This window comes from Musa acuminata, chromosome BXJ3-3 (assembly GCF_036884655.1).
Source record: "Musa acuminata AAA Group cultivar baxijiao chromosome BXJ3-3, Cavendish_Baxijiao_AAA, whole genome shotgun sequence".
NCBI classification, from domain to species: domain Eukaryota; kingdom Viridiplantae; phylum Streptophyta; class Magnoliopsida; order Zingiberales; family Musaceae; genus Musa; species Musa acuminata.
The window spans coordinates 31,578,972-31,601,269 of NC_088351.1; the positions used below are offsets into that span (position 1 = coordinate 31,578,972).

Consider the following 22,298-nt stretch of genomic DNA (forward strand, 5'->3'; position numbering starts at 1 on the left):
TTTGATGTAAAATGGCCCTTTTACTACCTATTCTTGGAGTTTGGTGCATTCCAATTATTCTGGATTTATCTTTTTTTCTTGCTGATACTCGATGCTAATACAATGTACATGACAGGATGCAAGATATTGAACTTTTGCACATGCGTTATGTTCTTGAGTCAGCTATTTTTGCTCTAGGAATCATGGAGAGGTGTGCTGCTGTTGTACATAACCCCCAACTACATGTAGCTATGTCATACTTGAAAGACATGCAAAATCATATGGAGGCTATCAGAAATGTTCCTCGCAGAGTTAGTCCCTTTTTCAGAAAGTTATTTATTAATTCATGCCTCCGAATGCCTACTTCTATTCTGCACTAAAATTGTAGAGAGGATATTTAAGACTTTAAGTAATCTGAAAATTTTGACCCTGCATGCCATTGCTTGTATTTTCATATGCTTTTCTTTGGCTCTTTGTTTGTTTCTTGTAGGAGGATTTTGTGCTTCATCCTTGTTTGTGTTTATATATAAAGTTGGGCCTTTTTATATTAGCTTAAGCATTTAGGTATACTGATCATCCTACTAACATTTTATCATGGTATTTCTGAAGTTTGGATCCTTGCTTGCTTCTTTTTGTTGATAATTGAAGTGTTCTATTTACCAGTAAGATGACCACCAATCTTGGTCTAGCACTTTATCTTGCACATGGGTCCGTGTGTCAAGCCTGTTAATCTTTCATCCTCCTTTCATGCGAGAAAGATGCGAGTTCATGTAGTTTGTTGGGTCCTGGTGTGCTTAAGCTTTTGGGGATGCCAGTTTATTTAGTTTGTTGGCTTTTTCCCTATGTGCTTAAGCTTTTGGGAGTTTGCTCAGATAACTTATTATTAAATTAATTGTACAGAAGTTTGTTACTTAAGTGGTCAATTAGTATTGTGGTTACAGTGAATTTTCCAATGGAAAATGGGACTAACTCGAGTACCTCTCCTCTATGCTCTATAATTTTCAAATTCTGTGAGCATTTGATTGATAGTTGATATTACCAGGGCTTGTGCTAAATGAGAGTTGAATTTGATGGATGAGAGTTGTAATTTAGGTCCAAGGTACTCGTAGACGTGCTTCCATAAGGATCATAGTTGTTGCATGTGCATATACTGGCCTCTAAAATAAATATATGCACCAATGCCCTCCAAGATAGTTCACCATTCTAGATATTTGCACCAACACTCTTTAAAGTAACTTTGATAAAAAAATGCACAAATAGAAGATAAATATTAAAGTTTATATCAACTCTAGAAAGGTTTATATGTAAATATAGGTACTTTATCATGCACATATGCAAAAAAAAGAAGATTTTATTTGCCTGAAAAAGTTGAATAGCTTACTTGGTCGATGTTAAAGAAATTGCTAGGTGCTATAAGTTAAAAAAATTACTTGGTCGATGTTAAAGTAATAGCTTGCTAGTCACTAGGTGCTCACCTAGGTGCTTGCTCGTGTAAAGTAAGATGCTAGGTTATAAAATTTATGCAAGTATAGTAAACAAAAGCTCCAAATAGTTGGGACTTATGGTTTTGTTGTTGTTAATATTAAATGAAAAATCATTAAAACAAGAGCTTCAATCAAAGTAAGAATTTTTATATCATTATACTGCAAGATGGTTACCACCAAAACACCAAATTTCATGTCTAGCCATCTATATAAAGCACTCAATCAACAAAATGATAATTAAATTAATTAATAAAGTAAAAAAATCAAATATATATCAGTCCAAGAGCTTTAAATAATCATCAAGGTCCACTATATCGTCATTGGTAACATTTTTATTCTCATCTCTTTCACTACTTGATTTATATCCTTTATTCTCTTCTATTTTGTTAGAATCAACTTCTCTTCAATCATGCTTTCTCGTCATTATTGTGCATGTTGTTTAGTAGATATTTTTATTACTTCAACAGGGTTCTCAATTTCGATGTATACCGTATGGGTGTACCGGTCCAAGAGGATATCGGTACGCAGACCGTCCTCTATCGGACAGTACCAGTGTTTTGATCGGTACCGAGGCGTACTGACTGGTATCACTCCGTATTTTGACTGTTACCGAGGCATTTCGATCGGTACGCCCTAGCGTGGTCGGTGAAGGTATTTTTAAGGTTTTAGGGTGTACCATCGGTATGCCCTAGCGTACCGACGGTATATACCGGTACGTATCGTACCGAGCAGAGCTCGGTACGCTGATACAGACCGGTATTCAAAACCCTGCTTCAATAATGAATGCCCTTACCATCCTAGCCCATGTCAAATTGTGACCAAAAACCAACTCATCTTCTACATTTACATGTTAACACCATTTCCCAATCCATCGCTCATTGAATACCATTTGAAGAAATAAGACCAATGTCATGACAATCCTTGAGTGATCGATTGTATTTAATATACACTAGATTATGTGATCTTTGATGATCCTGCCATTTCCTTTGTTTGTATGAGTTTATTGCATGAACTTAAGATCTAATTATTATTTATGAAATAAACAGAAAAAGAGTGTCATGCATGGGTAGCAGGTGGAATGTTTGCGCCTGGTTATCCAACCCCAACTAAGGTGCTCGTCTAAGCGGTGCCTACTTAAAAATGCCTAGCCTAGTGTAGACCCTTAGGAGGTGCTATGGCTTTGCCTTGCCTCGCTTGAGCACATAGGCAATCATCCAAATTACTCTTGACAACATTTATTTGTGATGCCTTGACAACATTATATGACAGAAGAACGTTGATTAAGTCAATCATTCAAAGGGTTTTATTTCTTTAGATCTGGCATGGAGTACAATATTTCAGTATTATTTCATTATGGCTACATGCATGTTAATCATACTCGTTGCAGTTTTTGTTATGGGATTACCCCCATTATTAATATATTTAATTTTATCAAATGCATCTCTATGATTGTTCTCTCTTTTTTTCCTACACCAACAATTTTCATATTTTGCATGTTTATGTTGCAGATCTTTATGGTTAGCATTGTAATATCATTACTGTATTTGGATGAGATATCTGCCAATCTGCCACTAAACTTGTCTGAAAGTTGTTCTGGACATTCAGAACATCTTCCTCATAAAACTTCATGTGATGGTGGAAACAAGAACTTAATTTCTTTTATGGGATTGCTACTTGAGTTATTGCGTCGAAATCTGCCTGTAGCAGTCACTGAAGTGGGGAATCTGTTGAATAGTACTGTGGAAACTGCAGGAAGACAAGTTTTGGAATGGAGAATTGCTAAATCTCTACATTTCATTGAAGATTGGGAATGGCGTTTATCTATACTTGATCGCCTTCAACCATTATCAGAATGCCAATGGGGTTGGAAAGAGGCATTGGTTATTTTTCGTGCTGCTCCTTCCAAATTGTTAAATCTGTGAGTATGATTAAATTTCATTTTTTGTATTAATCATGTAATTTTTAATAATGTATATATCGGATAATGATAGCCAATTGAGTCTATAATTTTTGGGTGAACTATAGTGTAATAGTCTTAAGTTCGTTTCTTATGTTGTATTACAAATTTGATGTTTGATTCTGTTATATACTGGTTGTACTCTGTCAGTCTGTTGTATTACAAATTTGATGCTCACAGTGGTAGTCTTTCATCATTGTAATAATTGGATACACCGTAGTAATTAGAGATTGAAAGTGGTAGAAGAGAAAGATTTGAGAGGGGATTAGAAGCTGGAGGGAATCTTACAAGATTGTTGACCAGACCCCTATATTTCTAACAAAGGTATCGTAGAAGAAAATACAAAGAGAACAAAGATTAAAATAAACTGATTTACTTTTTCTCTTTTTTCTTTCTTTTCTTAGCTACAGTTTTTAATATTTTGTCACAATTCTGTTTCTTTGATATCCTATTGATGCTATATTTGTTTAGTTCAGATCTAGTGCTTGTTTTGAAATAATAATCAGCTGAATTCATTCTAAAAATTACAATTATTTGATACAATAATAATACCAACAACAGTGATGTAATGTCCCAATAGTCAGTTACATGGATCTTTGTTGCAATCAGGTCTCGTAAAAGAATCGTATTCTTAGTTAAATTAAGAGTATTTAAATCTTTATTATTGTTTCTAATAAAGTTGTATAGGCCCATACCCATCTTAAATTATTCTCCCTTATTTTGTTCTCTATTGAATCTGCCCCTAATTATTCTTAAATGTAAACTAGAATCTTAACCTCATTAAACAAGCCTGAACTTGATAAAAATCATTTGCCAGTATTCTGGTCAAGTTAAATCTAAAAGTACCTAGAAACTAAAAAATCTTTTGACTCAAATTACACCTATAAAATACTTATAAAAATAAATCTGAACATAGCGAAAAATTACAAGCCTAACACAAGTTTCATAGGTTGAAAGACACACAATGCAACACAAGATTGGACAATCACTTTCGTTTAACATCCCAAAGTTAGTTTTATATTGTAGCTTTAATCTGTGCTGGCGTCTTTTAATAAGCATTAATCAGGCCATAGCATGATTCCCTTGGATATATACATTTTAATTCCCTCAATATGTTAACAGTACTAAGCAAAGCAGAACCAAAATTTCTGATGCTAAACTCTAGGGTAAACTCTGATATATCACCATCAAGCTAGTCATTTTGTCTGATTCAAATGCATCTTTCACTGGAGGGCAAGAAGGCAATACTGCTTGCAATCATACACATTATAGCGAGCTCTTCTGACTGAAATTATCAACATCCATATTCCTTAATACTTCAGTTTCTTTTTGCTAAAGAGAAAACAACAATTAGAGAACTTGTTTTTCATCTATGCTTGTTGATCTCCACTTTTGGCCCTTATATCTGGCAGGGGATGCTGACAATACTGGTTGAAGTAGTGTCTTGATCACTCAATCTTTTAATGCATCTGTAACTTTGTTGTTTGACTTGATATCAGTCAATCATTCATCTCATTAGCAATTTTACTAGCGTTATTATTCCATTAAGAATTTTCCTCTAATATGTGAAGACCAAAGGATTTTGCCTTAATAGAATAAGAGAAACCTCTGTCCCAAAGCTCCATTAGTCCAAAATGGTTTGATGATGCACATGATTATCGAAGCTGCAGTGTGCATGGTATCGTGTTGTTTTTTGCCCTTTGCTGACCTTATACTTAGTGCGCTGGACATGACTAGCTTTTCAACAAAGGACTTTAGTTACTTATGAAATCTGTTTTGTATGGATTGTAGTAATTGGTCATCTTTCTTTCTTAAGCTACTAAATGGCAAAATGTGGCTGAACTTGTTTTAAAGAACTACTGAGAAAATGTGAAAACAAATCTTCCTCGCCACAAAAGTTATGATGATTTTGTTTCTTATTTCACAATCATGAGCAGTTGCATGCAAAGGGCGAAGTATGATATAGGGGAAGAGGCTGTGCGACGATTTTCTTTGCCTCCCGAAGATAAAGCAGTTCTTGAACTTGCAGAATGGGTAGCTGGCGCTTTTAGAAGAGCATCGGTATTTTCTTCGCTCGGACTTTTGGAGCAATATTGTTCTTTGCTCAAAACACTTCCAATTCTTGAACACACACTCATTCTTTTGTTCACATTTTAGCCTTATTTGTTGCAGTATGGTTTTTGCACTTGTCAGTTGCAATTAGTCATCATATAATGTTATAGTATGTAACTTTTATTGCAATTCCGTCCAGATTGAAGATGCAGTATCTCGTGTTGCCGAGGGAAGAGCAAATGCATTTCAGAAGTTGGATATTTCATCCTTGCGTAGTCAGCTAGGTTCTTTGGCTGCTGTATGTAATGATATTGGTTTTACCTATTTGAATTGTGATTGCATATGTAGTCTGAATATAGATCTTTGCATCAGATTCTTCTCTGCATTGATGTTTCAGCAACTTCTGCTAAGTCTGTGGATATGTGCAAATTGCTTCTTGACCAGGCAAGTGTTAACAATTTCTTGTTTTCAGATTATTACTATCAGTGCCAAATGAAAATAGAACACTCTTATGTCCCACACCATCCTGCAATTCTCAACATGATTCTGTTTCAAGTAGCAACTTATGTAGGAGTACATAGGGTGTCTTCTGGTGTTAAATGAGGAAATCAATGCTCTTTATCTTGTTTCTTATAAAAAAGATGAAATTCCCAGGCTAGGAGTGTGTTATCCGAGATCTTTCCTGGAAACTCTCCAAAGATAGGTTCTACTTATTGGGATCAGATACAAGAAGTTGCCACCATATCAATAACAAGGCACGTCCTTCAACGTTTGTATGATCTGTTGGAGCAGGTTAGTTACTCATCAAACCACTCACTTGGCAGGTTTGGGGTAGTTCTTTCTAGGTAAAATATGTTTTTTGGTTGAACATTAGTCAAGAAATTCCATCTCTCATGGACTCCATTTTCTGCATTACAGTTTACGGGAACCTGAATTTTTTTTTTGTGGTGCCATTCGTACTTGTTTGTCTCAGAAAGTACTGATTTCTTTATATTGCCGGGAACCCAGTTGCCATCTGTGTCATTAACTTATTATTCTCTCAACTAAACCTCCCAATTATTCTATTTGCCCTTTTCCCCTGCAGAATCCTGTTGAGATTTCAGTATCCATAACTTCAAATCTCATAATTGTTCATGCAATTTTTGAAGTTATTCAAATTGAGGACTCTGATATACCAATATACATGTTCATTTTGGCAATTTCTTTAGGTGTAGTACAATTCCCATGCTTTTCTGGTCTCTGGTCAGTTGGCTGAGTCTGGACATATTGTAAAGCCTCATAATCTATCTTTAATTTATCTGTATGATTATCTGCATTATGGAGAAGTATATTCATCTCCCTCCCCATGACATGGCATACCTTCATTCTTATGATGAAGTTTGGTTCTGCTACTTATGCCCACTTACATTTTTGCTAGGAAAAATCTTTGACCCTTCAGGAAATTCTTGCTGAAGAAATTACTATTTCTCAATCAAATGAACCTAGCAAACAAGGACAAAGGCAAAGGGCTATTGTGATCTTACACCAAATGATTGATGATGCTCATCAAGGAAAGAGGCAATTTTTAAGTGGTAATTGTACAATAATGTATTTGGTTTGTATATAATTTTATGTGATTATGTCTAATAGTATCACAATTTGTTGAAACTATAAATGCCTTTTGTGATGTTAAATTCAGGTAAGCTCCATAATCTTGCGAAAGCTCTTGCTATCGAAGAAGCAGAGAGTAATTATCTAAAAGGAAAAGGTTCCTATGACAGCAAAAGAGCTCTTTTGTATTCTGAGAAGGGTGCAATCGTTGGGCTTGGTCTTAAAACTCCAAAATCATCATCAGTGAATCCAGAAAACGCTGAAAGTACACCAGAGATTTTTGATTATGAAATGAAAGATTCTGGGAAAAGGTTTTTTGGCCCTGTCACTTCCAAGCCATCTACATATCTTTCAGCCTTTATAATCTATATTGCAACAATTGGTGACATAGTTGATGGAGTTGACACAACTCATGATTTCAACTTTTTCTCACTTATATACGAGTGGCCCAAAGATGTAAGGAAGCTAAATTTCGTTTTATTTCCCTACTTATTTCAATCCTGCCCTGATTTTTTATTTCTGAATCACATGCATCACTGTTTTTTATTTCGTTTCACAACTTTTTTGTTTCTGCATATGCTCTGAGTGATATTTTTCTAATCCATTTTCGCTTTCCTACCTTATTGGGAAGTGAGGCAATTGGAGGCTGGTCCACACTTATTAGTTGTGTCCTTGGTACCCATGTTGCATCCTGAACCACCTCACTTTATTTGCCTGTTTTTGCAGAGAAATCAAAATAGGCAGGAAAACTATTTTGTTATCTTTTTGTAGGCATGATGTGATTGTTAAAGGAAATTGTTGTTTGCATTTTTATTGTGGATTGATGTATTAATATTCTTCTGAAGCAATTTAGAACACTTATTTCTTATTATGTTCAGGGAACTAATATTAACTTGGGTAATTTGCACATAAGTAGGACTTGTTTAGGTATCTCAGTACTTTTGCTTAACTTGCAGCTTCTTACTCGTCTAGTATTTGAGAGAGGGAGCACTGATGCAGCTGGAAAGATAGCTGATATCATGGGTGTGGATTTTGTGCATGAAGTTATATCAGCTTGTGTGCCACCAGTTTTTCCTCCACGTTCGGGTCATGGTTGGGCTTGCATTCCACTGTTACCTACTCTTTCTGGGATCAACTTGGAGAATAAGATCTCCTCTCCTAAGGCTAGTACTTGTTCATCCTTCGGAACATATGGAAAACCTCTTTATCCTCTTCAGTTGAGTTTAGTAAAGCATTTAGCTAAGCTCTCACCAGTAAGGGCAGTTTTAGCATGTGTTTTTGGAAGTACTATATTATCTAGCAGTAGTGAATCATCTGCTTCCAGAACTTCTGATTCATATATGCAAGCACCCGATGCTGAGAGGCTATTCTACGAGTTTGCTCTCGATCAGTCAGAGAGGCAATGACTTTTTATCTTGGAACTATATTTGACAATTTTGTTGTTCTGGTTTAACATTTTATAAACTTGTAACAGGTTTCCAACACTCAACCGTTGGATACAGATGCAATCAAACCTTCACAAAATTTCCCGATCCGCAATAGCATCTAAAAGTGACATCAAAACTGCTGCAGCTATATCTAATGGAAAAGTTCCTGTGAAACGAGTTCGTGAACCTGAAAGTGACACTGAATCTGAAATAGATGATATGGTTGCTGGTGGGCATAATAGTCCAACTTTATCAGAGTTCAGTACCCACGGTCAATCAGTTTCCAGGTCCTGGCATTCTTCTTCCTCACCTGTGGATGTTGGAATTGATGCTGCAAATTTTATTTCATGTGATTGGGAGAATGAAGGGCCCTATGGAAAAGCTGTCGAGAGGTTCATCTTTCATTACCTACTTTTACTAAGAATATTTACTATAGCCAGCATGTAATAATGCAAACTATTGCTAATTATCATTTCCTTTATTTGCATGTGTAGAAATATTATTTTGTTTAGACCTGCCATGAGTCACCTGGAGAACCATTTTATTGAGCTTTCTTAAATGGATTTTCTGTAAAAGCAGTGGGGTGGACAAAGACCATAAGCTCTTCAGAACTTCCCACAAATTGATTAAACGAGCCATGAAGGAAACCAATTTGTATCATATGACAATCAAATATGATCATCAAGTTGAGGTTTTGTTTTTGCTTGATGCTCATTGTTATATGGTACACCTAATTATGGAACCAACACTAACCTGACTTTGAAAACCAGCACATTTGACCAAATGTGCTGAATGAGTTTTGTTTTAGGATTGGTTGTGTTTACTTGGATCAGATTGAAATGCTTTGAGTGCACAAAGCAGCCAGTGCAACAAGGCTCAAACTGATCTCCGACACTTACCCGAGGCCCCATCCAGTCCTGTGCCACCTGGGTGGTTCCAAGATGGCTGATGTTTCACACACACAGATGGTGCCCAAAAACAGTGCCACAATATGCAAAAAGTGGGCTGTTTTGGCTTGATGCGCTTGTTGGTCATGGACATGTCTTGCAGACAGATTTTTGCAACCAAACCAAGGGAAAACTAGCAAATACACAAGCAAAACATGCGAAGACAAGACTGTGCAACATTTACAAGCGAAAAATGATGGATGCGTCTAACAACAAGGTTGTTGTGGTTGTGGCTGTGGCCATCTGTGATAGGTTGGCGGTCTGACCGGTAAATACTGTCAAACCATTTCAAATTGGGTGACACTGAAGTTCATGGTCCATTGTTGCATCACTTGACAACAAAATGCCAGTCAAGTGATTTAGACTTTAGTCATGCTCTGCAAGATGTCTTTCTCCTGAAACAAAGAAAGCACAGTTATTACTCTGGTTTTAGTTTTTGCTTATTGTTTAGGCCGATGAGCCACATTTCTCATTGCGGTCGCCTCCTGGGACGTCACAGTCTCATTGATTGATGATAATTGGATGCTTCTGGAGTGAGCCATTCTTTATCTTTGAATGATGCACAATAGAATACTGACCATATGTTGGACGTGTAGTTAAGCAAATATTCATCAATTTGCTATAATTAGCTATATGTTTTCTTATTTAACAGTTTAATTGTTTGTGTATTGCCATGGATAGTTATTTTGTGGTTATATACATTTTGTAGGTTAATTGATGAAGGGAAACTTCTGGATGCTCTTGCGTTGTCTGATCGCTGTTTACGCGAAGGGGCATCTGATCATTTACTTCAGTTGTTGATTGAACATGAGGAGGGGAATAATCCAGTACTTGGACACCCCCATAGCTCTGGAGCCTATAACTTTGGCAGCACCAGTTGGCAGTACTGTTTGCGCCTGAAGGATAAACTGCTTGCAGCAAGGCTTGCTTTAAAGTATGTCATATTTTTTCATAATTCCTTCATGCAGATATATATGTTTGTTTATTACTACCTCAGAATAGTCATCCTTTTTGCTATTCTCATCATGCCACATGGGCTCTTCTGCAGTATCCAATGCTTCCATTGTCATATATCCATTCCTTCATCTTGTGTATATTGTTAACAACTTGTACAAATTTTCAACAATCAAGTTTATATTCAACCTAAGTAGGTTTTTTCCTTGGGTTGAAGATTTAACTACTATTGAAGTAAACAGTTATTTAGGAAGACAATGTTTTAAATTCCTTGCAAGTTACTTTAAGATGTCGCAGCAGGTCATCAGCCCCAACAATTGGCAAGAATTAAATGTTAACATGTAAGTTTTTTCATTTTTCTGAACTTGTCTGTTACTGTGATACCCCAAGATCTACCACAGTGAGCCTAAAGCTACAGTGCCAAAGAGTTATTTAATCGCAACAGAAGAAAGAAACAATTTTGTTATGGAGACTTACAGGAATTATTATTCAGTCGTCTGTGTGGCAAAAAGCTTTGGAAGAAACAGACTAGCCAACTTAAGCTGAAGAGTCAATGAAGATCACAGGTGCAGTTTATTGAAGGGGTAGAACATTTGTCTTGGTATGAATTTATCGCGTAGATTCACCATGTTTAAATGTTTTAAAAATGGGTCTGATTTTAGTCATATCGGGTGCACCGTTCTGGTCTTTGCCTCATTCCATACCACAAAAGTTAGGTATGTTCACGAGTCATGTGGTTCAAATTTGACTTCATAAAGTGTTAATGGTTTGGTCTTGTTGTCTGAGGGCTTCAGCTGGTTTAGATTTTTTAAAATGATTAGGAGCATTCAAGATGTTAATTGCTGTATTGGATATTAGGCTACAATTGTGTGCCTATCGCTCTCTGTTTAGGCATCCCAAGAGTCAAGACTTAAATAGATAATAGCTATCAGCAGCTAATGCTAAAAGAAAGATGCATGTGGCTGGAGCAGATACAATCCTGTAAATGGATGTTGGAACTTTATAAGATGAAATTAACTTTTCTGTTAATCATAAAAACTATAATCCTACTCAATTTAAGAATGTGTTAGGCTAGTCCATGGATAGAGCATGGGGGCTTTTGTACATGACTATATAGAGATTAAGATATTATGGGTCACAAACCATTTTTAAAAAAATATATAGTTATCTACTACCCATTATCACCGCTCTCTGGATCTCTTTCTTTCCTTTTTGTCATTCTAAATTCTAGATAATCAAATCGCATCTGTTTAACAGGTGCATATAGTTTTATGGTGCTCAGTTCCTTTGTAAGGGAAGGATGAATATATATTTGAAGTACTGCTATCTACTTAGCTTTGTTGGGCACCAAAAATACCAATTTGACCTATGGTTTATTCTGTGTTGTCAGATGATTCAGCAAGCATGCATCAGATGCTGTGTAAAGACTTATTCAATGCATCCAATAGGCATTGATTTTGTAAAACATGCCTGTTTGTCTCTATCCTTTCATACAACTGATTCAAGATAATGTCCCAATGTATGTTGATTTTGAGCACCAAATAAAGCCACCTTTCATATTCTTGGTTTTGCTCTAGCATTTTCAGGGGACTATTTTTACTGGTATGACCTGCTGAGCAATGTAAAACACTGAAATATGCTTCACAAGCATCACATGGTTCGGAATCTTAAAGAGAGATTTTCATATCAACGGGTCTGATTTGCAGCATCACTTGGAAGCTTATGATGCTGTTGGCATCCTTCACCCATTTGTTGGTGGTTCATTGGTAGCCTAAACAATAGGAAATTTTTTTTTTCTAGGATAAAATTTATGTTTTGCCATTTTCTTTTCCATATTTGCTGAGTTAGCTCAAACCTTAGTTACCAAAATTGAACTGGACCGGTTGGCTGAACCAGAGAAAAGGGAATTGGTCCCTTGACTGACCCGGTTCTATATTTGGATCGTCTATGGCTGTATGCATGACAATTGAGTTGAACTGGTTGACCAAGCTGCGGTTATGACCTGTGAGTAATGGCAGAGTCAAACTGAACAGGTCCAATTTTATCTTTGATCAAAAAGTAATTGAAATGCCCTTAGTTCCAGATTCCTTTTTATTATTTGTCAAGGGCATGATAAGAATGAAAAATTAATAAGTTAAATTGAGACAGCTTCCTTGCTAATCCATGTTCTCCACATTATTTGTCTTAATTTCATGCCACACGGACCTCTGTCCTGCCTCATGATGTAGAGGATATGAAGAAGGAGAAGAGGAGAGGAATAGAGGAGAAGGAATAAGAAGAGGTGGAAGAGGATTATTATCAAATACACAATGCTCTTGGTGATACGAGGGCTGGGGAGGGCAATATATGTATATTTGTTATATGCGATCAAAGATACTATTTTTGTGGCTTGTCCTCTTAAGATGAGGAAAATTTTAAAGAAAGAGAAGTAGATAAAAATAGAAAAGAATGAGAGGATAATAAAGAAATAAAGGTAGATAAAAGTGATGGTTATTCAGTGAAAAAAGGAGAAAATATTACCCACTACTTCAACTAGTTATTTAGTGATTCTAGGCTTGGTTAGGTTGATGACCGATTCAATTTTGATAACTATGGCTCGTATTGATGTTAGTTTTATACAAGGTTTTTAACTTCGTACTGTATCGGCATACTGAGCAGTACACCAGGTGTACTGAGCGATACGCCTAAAATAGGTATAAAACCTTTCGAAAATACATAAAAAATAAAAAAAAGTTAGGATAGGGTTTTTAAGTTAGAAATAAATATACATTTAGTATAATTTTAGTAAATCTAATGTAAACTAGGTAAGAATAGTGCTACATATCTTTTTTGGGCTTTGAGGAGTGGCCTTGTGCAAGGTTCGCAATTTCGGTTCGTTCCGGATTGTCCTTCTGCTAGTATTGAATTATCTACAGAAAAAATATTTGAATTGTTAGATTATTTGTATATAACTTAAATTTTAAGATTCAAATAAATTAAGTAATAACACACATATATATACCTGATTCTATCAACAAAACGAACGACGGACCTCCATGGGTGGTGGACCGAGGTCCACGATCCTATGTATTTGTATATCAATATAATATGTTTGTTGGACCTAATCCTGAAATTGATCCCACGACATAGTATATTGATACACTGTATACCATTGATGGTCGTATGTTGATCGTCGTGAATCATGTGTCCGAGGTGACACCCAAGGCATGAATTGGTGAATATTAGAACTTCTACTTTCACTACTGATCTATTGCTCCGTTTTATATTGTTGGTCGGAGAAGTATGACTAACTATCATCGTATTACTGTTGGTCGTAAGATTCTTCATAATACGACGATTATGAATACGATGAGCTTTGTTCTGTGTCTACGTTATATAGGAAAGGGTTTAAATACCCTTTAGGATGTCTCCAATGGTCAAATTGACCGTTTGAAAAATCAATATAAATCGGTAACGGTCGGTTTCGACTGTTATCACCCGGTACAGGTCGGTAATGGTCGAAATCAATCAATATCGCTCAGTATAGTTCGGTAACGATCAAAATTTCGATCATTATCGCCCGATATCGCCCGATACAACCCAGTATCGCTCGATACAGGGCTAAAAATCTGGTACCGCTCGGTAGTGGATGATCCGCATGTTGATAGGATGGCGGACCGGTACGTAAGTACGGTCCGAAATTAAAAACCTTGGTCTTATGTCACCTGGGCTTGGTACTAGCATTGTCATTCGTTGAATTGAACAATTTAGATGACAAGTTTGTATCTACTGTAGCTTGGAGGCATGCCTAGGCATCGCTAGAATTTAGGATCCGGATCCAAGGGATTGTATGCTTGAAATCATTGAATCAAATTGGTTAGAATCAGCCTAAAATCAACTAGCTTGAATTGGTCTTGATGTGGTGCTTGTATTATTTAAAACCATGGATTGTCGTACCACCTGAAATGGTACGAAATGGGCAATACATATTGGTCTGGACGTGGACCGGTACATGGATTGCCCTTGTTTTGGGTGGTCCGGTCCAACTGAGTATAAAAAAGAACTAAAACAACAATTATGGCTAGCTTTCTTCTCGGGGGCATGTGGAATCGATGTCGTTGCAACCACCGCTATCATTTGACGTCATCGCTGTTATCGTTTACCGTCATCAAACTCTGCAGGACACCCTCCTCTTCTCCTCCCTCCTCCATCGCCTCCCCTTCTTCCTTACTCTTTGTCGTCTTCCTCCACCATCTCCTCTTCTTCCTTCCTCCTCCTTTTTCTTTCTCCTTCACTATGCCTTCCTTTTCTCCTTCTTCGTCTTCGAAACATTGGTACGTTACGGTGTACCATGTGTTGATTTATTGGTACTGATTAGTATGTGTTGGTCTGACCAGCAACTGTATGGGTCTAGTACATGGTAAGGCAGTCCTTGTTAAAACCAACCAAAATTTGGTGGTTCTTTGTCTTGGTACTAAAACTGACTTCAATAGCATTAAACAAGAATGCATTTTAAATACTGGACCTATATGGGTCCATGGCCAGATCAGTGTGGGTATGGTTGGCGGCAACTGAGGGACGGGCCTACAATGTGGCTGCCAGCTTCCAAGTTACACGTCTGCAACACATCAGAAAACCCTAGGAACAGGATCTTTTTTTTAATATAAACTGGACTGTTTCACACCCGAACCACTAAATAACGGCTGGTATGAACTGGTCCAGGCAGTTTTGCTGCTTTTGTATTCCTTGGCTTTTTTAGATGATAAAATTGTGTTTGCTCTTGCACAGAGGCATGCCTAAGGATCTCTAAAAATTTAAGATTCGGATATGATGGATTGGTTGCTTCAAATCATCAAATCAAATTGGTAGAATCAGACTCGGATCAAGTGGGTTCAACTGCGCATAATGTGGTGCTTGTATCAGTTGAGACCAGCCAAAATTTGTCATTTCTTTGGCTTTCATGGTTTTCTGACTTCTCAAGTGGTTTTAATATGATCATGAATGGTATTCCCTTATTTAGATTGGCAGTCCGTATTGGAACCTGCCTATCCTTCTGTCTATGAACATGCTGGGAACCCCTTGGGGACATTGTATATCTTCGTATGACAATGTGCTGCCATGTCAGTTGTGTGAATTTTCACTTGCTTATGTATAAGCATATATTGATGATGCCAACTGAGACTGTATGTCCCAGCTGGCAAAGAAATCCATGGATTATTGGTTTTGTTCTTGCTTTGATATATTCTTTTGTTGGATATTCTGCTTGAGGCTTTTGCAATTAACTTTATGTTTGTGAATTTCAGATACCTACATAGGTGGGATTTAGATCCTGCAATTGATGTTCTCACTATGTGCATCTGCCACTTGCCTTCTTATGAACCTTTGCGGAGTGAGGTAAATACAGTTGTCTGTCAAAATCTTAAGATTTCTTTGTACAAAATATTGACATTTTGACATCAATATAATTTTTTGCAAAATTATTTTGATCATGCATCCAAATATACTATCTGTTCGGGGTCTTGGTAGGTCTTGCTTATGAGGAAAGCTCTTCAGAGATACCGTCACATTTTAAATGCTGATGAGCATTACAGCACTTGGCAAGAGGTATGACTTCATTTTACTTCCATCTCTTCCATCCAGATTTTGAATATATCATGCATTCTTATTGATAACAAGATGGTAAGGCTATAGATCACAATTTAAAGTTGATACCAAATGGTTTAAGTAGATACACTATGTGGTAAAATGGTAACGTATTGGTCCTAAAAATTGTTGAAACCAGTACTGGACTGAGATTAAATCTTTGGTTCATAGCATATTATGTTGAAAATTTTGTCTCTATTATCTTTTTCAGGTAGAAGATGATTGTAAGAAAGATCCTGAAGGTTTAGCACTAAGATTAGCTGGTAAAGGGGCTGTTTTTGCTGCTTTAGAAGTTGCTGAAAGTGCATCTTTATCTGTCGAGTTGCGTAGAGAACTGCAAGGCCGACAACTTGTTAAATTACTCACAACAGACCCACTTAGTGGTGGAGGCCCAGCTGAGGCTTCAAGGTTTCTTTCTTCATTGCGCGACTCAGATGATGCCCTACCCGTTGCTGTTGGAGCTATGCAGCTTTTACCTGACTTGCGCTCTAAGCAGCTTCTTGTATAACGCCTTGCAAATAACTTTTCCCTAAGATATTATTTTATTTATTTTTCTGATTCAAACAACTTGAACTCATTCAGGTGCACTTTTTCTTAAAACGGAGAGTTGGAAACCTTTCAGACACTGAAGTTGCCCAACTTAACTTGTGGGCACTGGGTCTTCGTGTTTTAGCTTTACTGCCATCGCCATCCCAGCAACGATGTTCGGCTTTGCATGAACATCCTCATTTGATTCTTGAAGTTACATTGATGATGAAGCAGCTACAATCAGCATCATTGGTATATTGTTACTCACTATAGCTTTTATCCACAATATTGTTAACAATTGTAAGTTCTGAACTAAGAATCTTTGCAATGTTAATGAATTGCATTTTGACTAAGAATCTTTGCAACATTAATGAGTTTCATTAGACATGAACGGTAACATATGACTAACATCATGAAATTTTGGCAGTATGTCTTGTACTCTCAAGTGCAACCGGAGAATTGCTTACTGATGATGTTTATTTGCAGATATTGAAAGACTTTCCATCCTTGAGAGATGACAATCTAATACTTGCATATGCTGCTAAAGCGATTACTGTGAATGTTGGTGCTGCTCATAGGGAGACCAGGATCTCCGTTTCAGGGTCTAGATCAAAGCAAAAAACTAGATCTGGCACACCATCCATGTCAAATTTTGCAAGCAGTATTGGTAACTGGCAAAGAGAGGCTCGCCGGGCTTTTTCGTGGACGAATCGTGATAATGCGCCCAAGATTCCTCCAAAGGATGTTCATCGAAAGAGAAAGAGTTCAGGATTTATGCATTCTGATAGAGTTGCTTGGGAAGCAATGTCAGGTATCCAGGAGGAGCGTGCCACAGCATTCTCTGCTGATGGACAAGAGAGGCTTCCATTTGTCTGCATTGCTGAAGAATGGGTTCTCACTGGTGACCCAATTAAGGATAATGTTGTTCGTGCTTCTCATAGATATGAAACTTCTCCTGATATTACACTTTTCAAGGTACGATCTGCAAAGTGTTGCTTCTGAATGCAGCATGGTTCTTCAGCTTACTTTTATCATGAAACGGGAACATTTAGTTCGAAATAGTCAATTTGGAATTGCTTCATGTTGTTGTGTGATTCATTGGAAATTTGGTTGTTCAGAACCAATTCTCCATATAAATTTGCTTGTGTTGAATCATGAAGTACAGTTAAAAATTGAGTTGCATGATTTATTGGAAATATGATTGTTAAAATTTAAAAACCAATTCTACATATAAATTTTGTAGTTGAATCATAAAGCACAGTTAAAAAATGAGTTAATATTGTCTTATGAAACATCTCAGAATGATCAATTTAGTAATGCTCTTGACTGTTGCATCTATGTGGCCATTTCAAAATAAATGATTGATCAGAAATGGCTTCTTGGATTATATTGTTAGACTTTAGTAGTTTATCTATTTTCCTTGCCTGGCCAACTATACAAAACCAAAGGGTATTTGCTGGTGTAGATGTTCTGTTTGATGTTCTCTAAGATGTTTAATTTAATGATTTTCAGGCATTGCTTTCTTTGTGCTCTGATGAGTTGGCCTCTGCCAGAGGTGCTCTGCAATTATGTATTTCTCAGATGAAGAATGTGTTATGCTCCCAACATCTGCCTCTGAATGCTTCTATGGAAACTATGAGCAAAGCATATCATGCAACAGAAACTTATGTGCAGGTATATGACTTCTGTGAGAAGCAAGTTGTTTATTTGCCATTTTTAATAACTGAGCTACCTATTTTTAGGCGCTAGGCTATGAAAAAAGTCTGTTGAGAAAACTGTCTGGATCAAGTGAATTTTCAAGCAACTATGATAAAACTCGGGAGACAGATGATGCATCTACAGACACTGCAAGCTCAAGTAGCGGAAGTCAGTATCCTGATGAGCTGTCTGAACTTCTCGGACAAGCAGACATCTGGCTAGGACGTGCAGAGCTTCTTCAGAGTCTTCTTGGATCAGGAATAATTGCTTCTCTTGATGATATTGCTGATAAGGAATCTTCAGAACGTCTGCGTGACAGATTGATCGTTGATGAGCGGTACAGCATGGCTGTATATACATGTAAAAAGTGCAAGGTCGTCATTTAATTTAATGGAGAAAATATCCATCGTAGTTCTTTTCTTAGTTTCAACCTTTTAGAATTGATTCTTGACAAACTTTGGTTGTTAGATCGATGCTTTTCCGGTATGGAATGCTTGGGGCCATGCCTTGATTCGGATGGAACACTATGCTCAAGCACGTGTTAAGTTCAAGTAAGTAGGATATTTGGTTTCTTGTCAGAACTCAATTAAAGAATCCAGTAGTTCTTATGTTTGACAAAGACAATTTTTTCCTAAATGAATTGGAGTTTTAGTTGAGACCAAGGTTTGACGTACCGAAGCATACTGGTTGGTACAGGTGGTACCGATCCGATGGAGGACTGGTATGGGTGGTACATTGGTACACCCCAGTATATCATGTGTCAGTATGCTCGGTACAGCTCGGTATAGCTCAGGACATACCATACCGATAGCTGGTTGATACATCAATATAGATCGGTAATGTGAACCATGGTTGAGACATCTAAGTTGGTTAGTGTATCGTTGCACAAGTGATAGGTTTCATGTTCGAGTCCATGTGTGAGCATCATGTATGTCATTTAATGTAATGAAAATATTTTTTAATTAAAAAAAAATAAAATTGGAGCTTTTAGTTAGTTAAAGAAGTCAACTTTGTATAGGTATGCTACATAGATTGTCATGTGTGGTCAAGCTACCTTTCTTGCTGTGTGGTATTGTGCTGGTAGCATATTGGTACAGTGCACACCCTATGCTTATGGTCACGACTGGATTGGTTGGTGCTACAATTTTAGCATTGCAATTGGACATGCCAATCAGAGGCCAGCAACCCTCTTGGTGTGGCAAAAATTTATGTTCCTATATGACATTGAAAAATAGCTTGTACTTTACTTTTGGCTGGGGAATATTAATTTTTATTTAATATTGATGAAATTGTTTATACAGAGTTATGCTTTGAAGGTGTAATAAGAAAATATAAGTGATAATGATCATGAGTTGGTTGTGTCATTAAAAAGAAGCCTCAAAATTGAACTTGGTGGCTAATGAAGTGAAATCATTTCAAGTGTTGACAAGTTTTGCAGTCTATGCCAGAAAAGTGTCATTAATATAGGTTGAGAATAAAAAGTTCAAGTATGTTTTTGTCCATCGGGTGTCAGTAGAATGGCAATGGATGTTTGTATATGTTGGTATTTGGTTGGTTTAAGATATCTTATCTTACATCAAGTTTATCAAAATTTATGGATGACGAACTTGTATAATCACTTCTATTGTGCCAAAGCTTCTCTAGATAGGACATGACAGTCGAGCAATATATGCCTGTCACCGAAGTACATATGCTTGCTGTTTCTCCTGGATTATGTTCTTGTGTAACGTATATGTGATTGTATCCAGGCAAGCTCTTCAACTGCATAAAGGTGATCCTGCAGCTGTGATCCTCGACATCATTAATACTGTGGAAGGAGGTCCTCCAGTGGATGTTCCCTCCATAAGATCAATGTAAGTGCATTATATGTATGCCTTTTCTCATTCGGTTCTTGTTGTGAGAACGAAGGGTCATTGTCTTGAATGTCTCAAGTAAATCAAGTTCCTCATAAACATGCAAACTTAGGATACTATAAAATGGTGATTATTGACTGAAAAAAGAATGGTGATTATTGATGAACTATTGTGACATGATCTTTCTTCCTTCAGACGGAGGACAATACAAATAATTTATCCAAAATATTGAAAAACTTTTATGTTGTATATCCTTTTTATTTGTATTTATGATAGTTACCACTGGACTTATTGAATATTTTTTATCATTTTGACTATGACCATAGTTTTGTTTATGTCAATTGCCCTTGTATAACAAGCTGGTCTAAAAGGATTTGTTTACTGCAACACCGATTAAAGGATAATCTTGTTTTAATCTTTTGCATTATCCACGAGCATTTGTTAGTCTCATTTTATATTGCTTTTCCAGTCTTTCTAATGGGAACTGGGAAGTTTCATAAACTTTGAAATGGTTTACTAAGTGCACTACTATGAGATTTGGGCTGCCATAGTTTGTGAATTTCGCAACAGCAATAAACAACAAGCAATGATGTTCCGGCTATTTGGGTCAACTATTTAGACCTTTTGTTGCCATTGAGATATATAAAAAAGCAATGTCCTTAGTTAATCAAAAGCATTTAAATCTTTATTTATGGTTTTTAGTGAAGTTTTCTTAGTCAACCTCCTCTTTTTCCATTCGCATCGGTTCAAAACAATGTGAGAACTCATGCCAACACTGCACCACGTCTGGATGCAGATGTGATGGGCCACTTCCCTATGACCTCCTAACCCCATCCTTTGAGGCACTTGGGTGGTGAGGGTGCCCTGCAACACTTCATTGTGCTACAGTGATATGCATAGTTCTATACTTCCTGTCAATGGACTGATGCAACCCTCCACCTTTTTCATTTGAGCCTAGAACCACAAGCAAATGTACAAACCTAGTGACTTTCTTGGCAGTATAATGGGACTGAAATTTTGTGGGATTGTAGGAGCAGCTCTAGAAGAAACTTTAGAAGGCATGATCAAATGAATCTAGCATGAACTGTAGTTGGAACAGGAAGGAAGATGGTCCATTACATTTGGAGTTTAGATCATCTGCTTTAGTAAATGTTACAGTATAGACCCAGGTTTTGAATACCAGGCTACATATAGACTGGTATTTCCTGGTTTGACCAAGTACAGTTTTGAAACTTATACCTTGATACGGGAGCTATACATTCATTTTCAATTTTTTGTATTTTATTCCTGTAATATCCAGTATCCTGGTAACGCACCAAGCTGATAAATAATCAAATCTGCATTGATCAATGTTAAAACCTTGGTACAAACAGAACAAACCCTTGGAATGTTAATACTCACTCTACATATACTATTTACATCTTGGTATTTTCTGCATTATTAATCTCGGATCTCTGTGTCAAAATCTTTTTATACCAATGAACCAGTTGTGTATTACAGGAATATGTTCATTTTTCATTGTTGTTGTTCACAAAAAAGTTGATAGCAAGGCTAATATTGCAGGTATGAACACTTGGCTAAAAGTGCACCGACAATCTTGGATGATTCTCTTTCTGCTGATGCATACCTTAATGTTCTGTATATGCCATCGACTTTTCCACGTTCTGAAAGGTCCAGAAGATCTCAAGAATCTTCAAATGGTCCATCTTTATATCCTATTACTGATTTTGAAGATAGTCCTCGCAGTAACCTTGACAACATCAGATATGTTGAATGCATTCACTATTTACAAGAAGTAAGTACCATTTGCATAGCTTAATGCAGCAAGAACTATTAATTGTAGCTGTCACTGAGCATAATTCTGCATTATTTTTATTGGGAAAATGAAACCTATCATTTAAGTTTCAAGATACACCAAATTTTATTAGGTATACACTATGCACGAATAATTTCTCATTTGATATAGAACTTGTTTGTTTGATTCTGTTACGTGCTTAATTCATGGTAGATGCTACTAGTTGAAGTTGATGATAGAGGCAGTTGATCATCTTAGTTCCATTTATATTCTATCTAAAATATGTTATGGTAACTGCTATGATGGATTGTTGTTTCTTCTTATATTGTTAGCAATTTGGTACTTCAATTTTCCTGTGATTTACTACCTTAGGAAGTGATCTTACTTGCTTTTCTGATGTATGCCTATCTAT

General features: G+C 36.7%; 1 protein-coding gene across 3 annotated transcripts in view; it reads left to right on the forward strand.

Annotated features, from left to right (window-relative positions):
• The window catches only part of LOC135633735 (uncharacterized), a 45,944-nt gene that overhangs the window by 11,455 nt on the left and 12,191 nt on the right, over window positions 1-22,298 (forward strand). For all 3 annotated transcript variants that reach the window (XR_010495107.1, XM_065143595.1, XM_065143594.1), the window contains exons 7-27: window positions 116-290; window positions 2,972-3,381; window positions 5,358-5,481; window positions 5,672-5,770; window positions 5,845-5,916; window positions 6,127-6,264; window positions 6,890-7,043; window positions 7,151-7,518; window positions 8,019-8,461; window positions 8,537-8,881; window positions 10,146-10,370; window positions 15,673-15,763; window positions 15,896-15,973; window positions 16,224-16,514; window positions 16,595-16,792; window positions 17,027-17,515; window positions 18,053-18,214; window positions 18,283-18,612; window positions 18,707-18,789; window positions 19,987-20,091; window positions 21,655-21,886. Coding sequence is in view for 2 of the 3 variants with exons in the window: in XM_065143595.1 (XP_064999667.1) it covers window positions 116-290; window positions 2,972-3,381; window positions 5,358-5,481; window positions 5,672-5,770; window positions 5,845-5,916; window positions 6,127-6,264; window positions 6,890-7,043; window positions 7,151-7,518; window positions 8,019-8,461; window positions 8,537-8,881; window positions 10,146-10,370; window positions 15,673-15,763; window positions 15,896-15,973; window positions 16,224-16,514; window positions 16,595-16,792; window positions 17,027-17,515; window positions 18,053-18,214; window positions 18,283-18,612; window positions 18,707-18,789; window positions 19,987-20,091; window positions 21,655-21,886 (4,612 nt within the window). In the remaining variant the exon portion in view is untranslated. The remainder of the gene's footprint in view (window positions 1-115; window positions 291-2,971; window positions 3,382-5,357; window positions 5,482-5,671; window positions 5,771-5,844; window positions 5,917-6,126; window positions 6,265-6,889; window positions 7,044-7,150; window positions 7,519-8,018; window positions 8,462-8,536; window positions 8,882-10,145; window positions 10,371-15,672; window positions 15,764-15,895; window positions 15,974-16,223; window positions 16,515-16,594; window positions 16,793-17,026; window positions 17,516-18,052; window positions 18,215-18,282; window positions 18,613-18,706; window positions 18,790-19,986; window positions 20,092-21,654; window positions 21,887-22,298) is intronic.